At 39.5% G+C, this 5,053-nt stretch overlaps 1 protein-coding gene across 1 annotated transcript; it reads right to left on the minus strand.

The window, feature by feature from the left end:
- Positions 1 to 72: 72 nt before the first annotated feature.
- timm9 (translocase of inner mitochondrial membrane 9 homolog) lies at positions 73 to 2,727 on the minus strand. Its single transcript, XM_061063825.1, has 4 exons — positions 2,597 to 2,727; positions 1,909 to 1,963; positions 974 to 1,069; positions 73 to 554 (listed from the first exon to the last, which is right to left on the minus strand). Exons 2-4 carry the CDS (start codon positions 1,945 to 1,947, stop codon positions 420 to 422), a joined length of 270 nt encoding a protein of 89 aa, XP_060919808.1. The 5' UTR covers positions 1,948 to 1,963; positions 2,597 to 2,727; the 3' UTR covers positions 73 to 419.
- Between the last annotated feature and the right edge of the window lie 2,326 nt (positions 2,728 to 5,053).

Raw genomic sequence — 5,053 nt, forward strand, 5'->3', positions numbered from 1 at the left:
ACATGTTATTCACACAGAAGCTGTGTGTCTCTGAGAGTGTGTGTGGCTCTGTGTGTCCCAGTTGAAGAAACGTTTGATCACAGCGTTCAAACAACTTTATTCTTTATTTCCACACGTTAACAGACATCACTGCAGTCCTGACAAATAACATTTAAACATCAAACACAAAGTTTATTTACAAACAAGAAACTGGTCTGAGACTCCATCTCCCATGATGCTTTCAGACAAACTGGCTGTATGTGTGGTTCTGTCCATAGAGCAGCAAGAGCATGACTCGATGACATCGCCACACATGGAGGCTGAGCTTCAGTTCACCTTCAGACAGGTGAATCAAACTTGAGCAGCTGCATCTCATAGTGTGTCGTCCTGGAACGGGACCAGGTCCACCCAGCCTACTGGGGTCAACATCTCAGACGGGGTCAGCGGGGCTGACCCAGCAGACCGGCTTTAGCTGCCAGAGCCTCGTTCTGCTGGATATGATACTCCTGGAACCTCATGGAGATCCGCTGAGTCATCTTCAGGTACTTCTGCAGACAAGACTCGGAGCAGGTCGACTGAAACACACACGCACACACAGAGAGAAGAGACGGACAGTTTGACTGAAGAAATCTCTAACACTTATGTTTCTGTGTGTGTGTGTGTTAAGGCCCTGACACACCAAGCAGACGGCAAAGAACTGGTGGTGATGAAGGCTACCTGTGTCTTCTGTCTTTGCCAAAAAGTTTCACTAGAACACACCGCAAAGACTGCAGCCGACCGCCAACCACCACAATCGTACTGTGCATGCGAAAGAGGAAATACCTCTCGACCAACTGGGGCCGACGGGTAGCGACGGAGCTGGACACACCGCAAAGACTAGGACGACGACCGCTCACGGACGGCCTCCTTGGTGTGACAGGACCTTTAGAGTCTCTTTGTTTTAGTGTGTGTGTGTGTGTTAGTGTCTCTTTGTTTTAGTGTGTGTGCTGATCACCTCCTCCAGCTTCACCTCCCTGGTGGTGAAATCTTTGACACAGTCCATGAAGCAGTTCTCCGTCACCTTGTTGTAGGTCCCCAAGAACTCCTTAAACTGAGAGAGACCCGTCCACCGACCACAGGCACACGTTAAACACGTCAAACAAGTTAAACATGTTAAACACGTTAAAGGGGCTATATGTAACTTTCAAAAATACTGCGTTTGTAGTGATACCGCATGGCCGTTAGGCGAACTGCACCATATCCTGTTGCTCTCTCTCCCTCGCGTGCTCGTCATACGTGCTCGTACGCACACAAACGAGCATCATCATCGACCGCGAAACACTGGATATTTACCGACATAATGTTTACAGAGGAGGTAAGTGGTCATACACGTGAAAGTCTGTGAAGGAGTCTGTGTGTCTGTATTCATTCTACATCCTACAAACGACAGTCTCTGCAGGCACTGGCTGAGAGCAGGAGTGTGTGATGAGTTTGTCTGTCTTTTAGAGCTCCTAGGGCGGATAGAAGAGTGTGGAAGGCGGCCTCTGGCTGTGCAGGTGAAGACCGGGAGTGTGTGATGAGTTTGTACTGTTGATCTCTGTAAGCGGAGCGGAGTGAGGAGGACGTTGAGAATGCACATAAAATGTCAAAAATTTTTATACAGGCAACACAGATAGACAGTGAACATCTACTTTTTCACATCAGTTAACCACTTATTAATGAGCGATTCAAAATGATTTATACATGTAAAAAGTTACATATAGAACCTTTAAACACGTCAGACACGTCAAACACGTGTCTTTATCATGAACTCCACTGTCTTTACACCAGGAATGAGAATAACTTGTATTTTAACGCTGAGTGTGTAACTGATCTCTGTTGTCAGCTTTAAGGTTCATTCACAGAATTAGACACTTTTCATCATTAAGGTGATTATTAAAAGATGTTTACCTGTTTGATCTGGTCGGACTCGGTCACCTGGACGGCCATGATGGAGCTACAGATTCTGTAAACAAACATGTTCCCATCACATTATTCAAATTAAAGATACCTGTATGACGTCACGGTACGACAGAACTGAACTGAGTCTACTTAACACCAATCTGTTGTCACTAATGATTTACAGGAGTTTACCTGTCATATCTGACGTCATCATTCCTCTCCTTTACACCTGTCTGATAAAATGTAGTTCTCTAAAGCTTCGGGACTTTTGAAACCTTTAATCATCAATCATTAACATAAGAGTTCATGAACTCAGTTATTTAATATATCGATCACTTTAAGAGCCTCGGACCTTCAAACAGACCGACTGTAAACACGATTTCACATTAAAGTTGTGTGCTTAAATTATCTGTACTAGCTCGTCACTTCAGGATAAATATTTATTATTTATATAGATTAATTTTGATAAGCCAGGTCCAATCATTTAACGCTATCACCATGGTAACGGATCAATTAATACTCACTGATGTTCATTCTTCTCTGAGAGCAAATGTAAGCTAACGGCTAACATTAGCCACCGTTAGCTTCTTACTTCCGGCTTTAGCTCAGACGGTTTCATCTTTTTTTTATTATCATTAACGTCACATACTACCTGATTTAATGTCAACTATATTAATAATCAGGTTCATCATCTCACCTGAGCGCGAGCTGGAGCTGAAGATCCTCCTGACGGCTGAAGGGCACGTGAGAGACGCGAGGACAGCTACACACTCTTCTTCTTTAAGGTTTTATGGCGGTTGGCAAACAACGAATTGGTGCATTTCCGCCACCTACTGGTAAGGACTGTGGATGAGAATATCTAATATGTAGGCTCTACTACTCTTCTGTAAATGAAGATAATAATAATGAAAATAACATGACGTAGTTTGTCTAAGGTACTGAAGAATAACCGTCATGGTTTTCAATCAGATGTCTTCTTTTTAAACTACAGACAGTGTTAAACTACAGACAGAGTTAAACTACATACAGAGTTAAACTACAGACAGAGTTAAACTACAGACAGTGTTAAACTACATACAGAGTTAAACTACAGACAGTGTTAAACTACATACAGAGTTAAACTACAGACAGTGTTAAACTACAGACAGAGTTAAACTACAGACAGAGTTAAACTACATACAGAGTTAAACTACAGACAGTGTTAAACTACAGACAGAGTTAAACTACAGACAGAGTTAAACTACAGACAGTGTTAAACTACAGACAGAGTTAAACTACATACAGAGTTAAACTACAGACAGAGTTAAACTACAGACAGTGTTAAACTACAGACAGAGTTAAACTACAGACAGAGTTAAACTACATACAGAGTTTAACTACAGACAGTGTTAAACTACAGACAGAGTTAAACTACAGACAGTGTTAAACTACCAACAGAGTTAAACTACATACAGAGTTAAACTACAGACATAGTTAAACTACATACAGAGTTAAACTACATACAGAGTTAAACTACATACAGAGTTAAACTACAGAAAACTACAGACAGAGTTAAACTACAGACAGTGTTAAACTACATACAGAGTTAAACTACAGACAGAGTTAAACTACAGAAAACTACAGACAGAGTTAAACTACATACAGTGTTAAACTACATACAGAGTTTAACTACCAACAGAGTTAAACTACATACAGAGTTAAACTACATACAGAGTTAAACTACAGACAGAGTTAAACTACATACAGAGTTTAACGACCAACAGAGTTAAACTACATACAGAGTTAAACTACATACAGAGTTAAACTACCAACAGAGTTAAACTACATATAGAGTTAAACTACATACAGAGTTAAACTACCAACAGAGTTAAACTACATACAGAGTTAAACTACATACAGAGTTAAACTACCAACAGAGTTAAAATACATATAGAGTTAAACTCATTACTGACTGGCTGCAGTATAGGTCATAAACCCCGCTGGTTGTTTATGAAACCCGTTCATAAACCCCGAACAGAGGTTCATAAACAAGTTTAACTACAGACAGTGTTAAACTACAGACAGAGTTAAACTACAGACAGTGTTAAACTACAGACAGAGTTAAACTACAGACAGTGTTAAACTACAGTGTTTTAAAAGTCCGCGGAAAATACAGGTGTTTGAGGAGTTGTCGGTGTTGTGGTTTGAGAGATATTTTTGCAGATTTATTTTGCTATAGATAGATAAATGAAATAAAATCTTAGAAACAAAATGCTTCTGAACATGAATATTTATACCACCTTGTTTTGACGAGTACAATTACAGTGAAATACAATAAGAACTAGTCAGGATCAGAATAGTCAAGTCCGTTTATACAGACAAGGAATTTGACTAGACACAATATTGATTCTCAATAAATGTATACAAATATTTAATGGTACAACAAACTAACAGTGGAATAGGACCATCATACTATGAGGTCATCAAACAAGAACTACATAGTGATGATTTGATTGTGTCTGCATGAAAACTATTTAGGGGGGGTTGGGGAAAAGGGAGCCTTCAACACTTCAACACAAACAATAATTAATGGCTGCGATGACAGCTTCTGCCAGCAGATGTAGACGTTTGAGCGAGCAGGTTTCAAAACGAGGGTTTGTATCGATACGATTCAAAGCCTCGAATTTACCATCCCTGATTAAAATACATGAATAAAAAGTGACGAATGTTAAGCTCAGTAACCACCATAGACTGTAAATATTAGGTAACCACCATAGACTGTAAATATTACCACACATCGACCTGCGTGTTCCTGATAAAAACGTCCGGACTGACACAAGAGCTTCGCAACATGAAGGGTCCGGCTGCTGCTCCCAAACACATCAAATCGATTTAAAGTTTTCTTTGACAAATAATCAGAATATTTAAACCTTTATCATGAAAGAAAATAAGGAAAAATACTGCACTGATGTCTCAAGGAGACATTATATTTATTTGTTTATTTAGTTGTTTGTTATACTTTTGTACATGGAGACTTCAGTCTTAATAAATCTGACTGTTTGTTTAAACTTGTTCCATAAAAGTGATTCTGACTTCAACACTTATTCTTCTTCATGTTGTTTTATTCTCAAAATTTGTCAAAATGAAATTATATCCCCGTTAAATAAAGTCTGTC

Source organism: Labrus mixtus, chromosome 18, assembly GCF_963584025.1.
Source record: "Labrus mixtus chromosome 18, fLabMix1.1, whole genome shotgun sequence".
In the NCBI taxonomy this organism is placed as follows: Eukaryota; Metazoa; Chordata; class Actinopteri; order Labriformes; family Labridae; genus Labrus; species Labrus mixtus.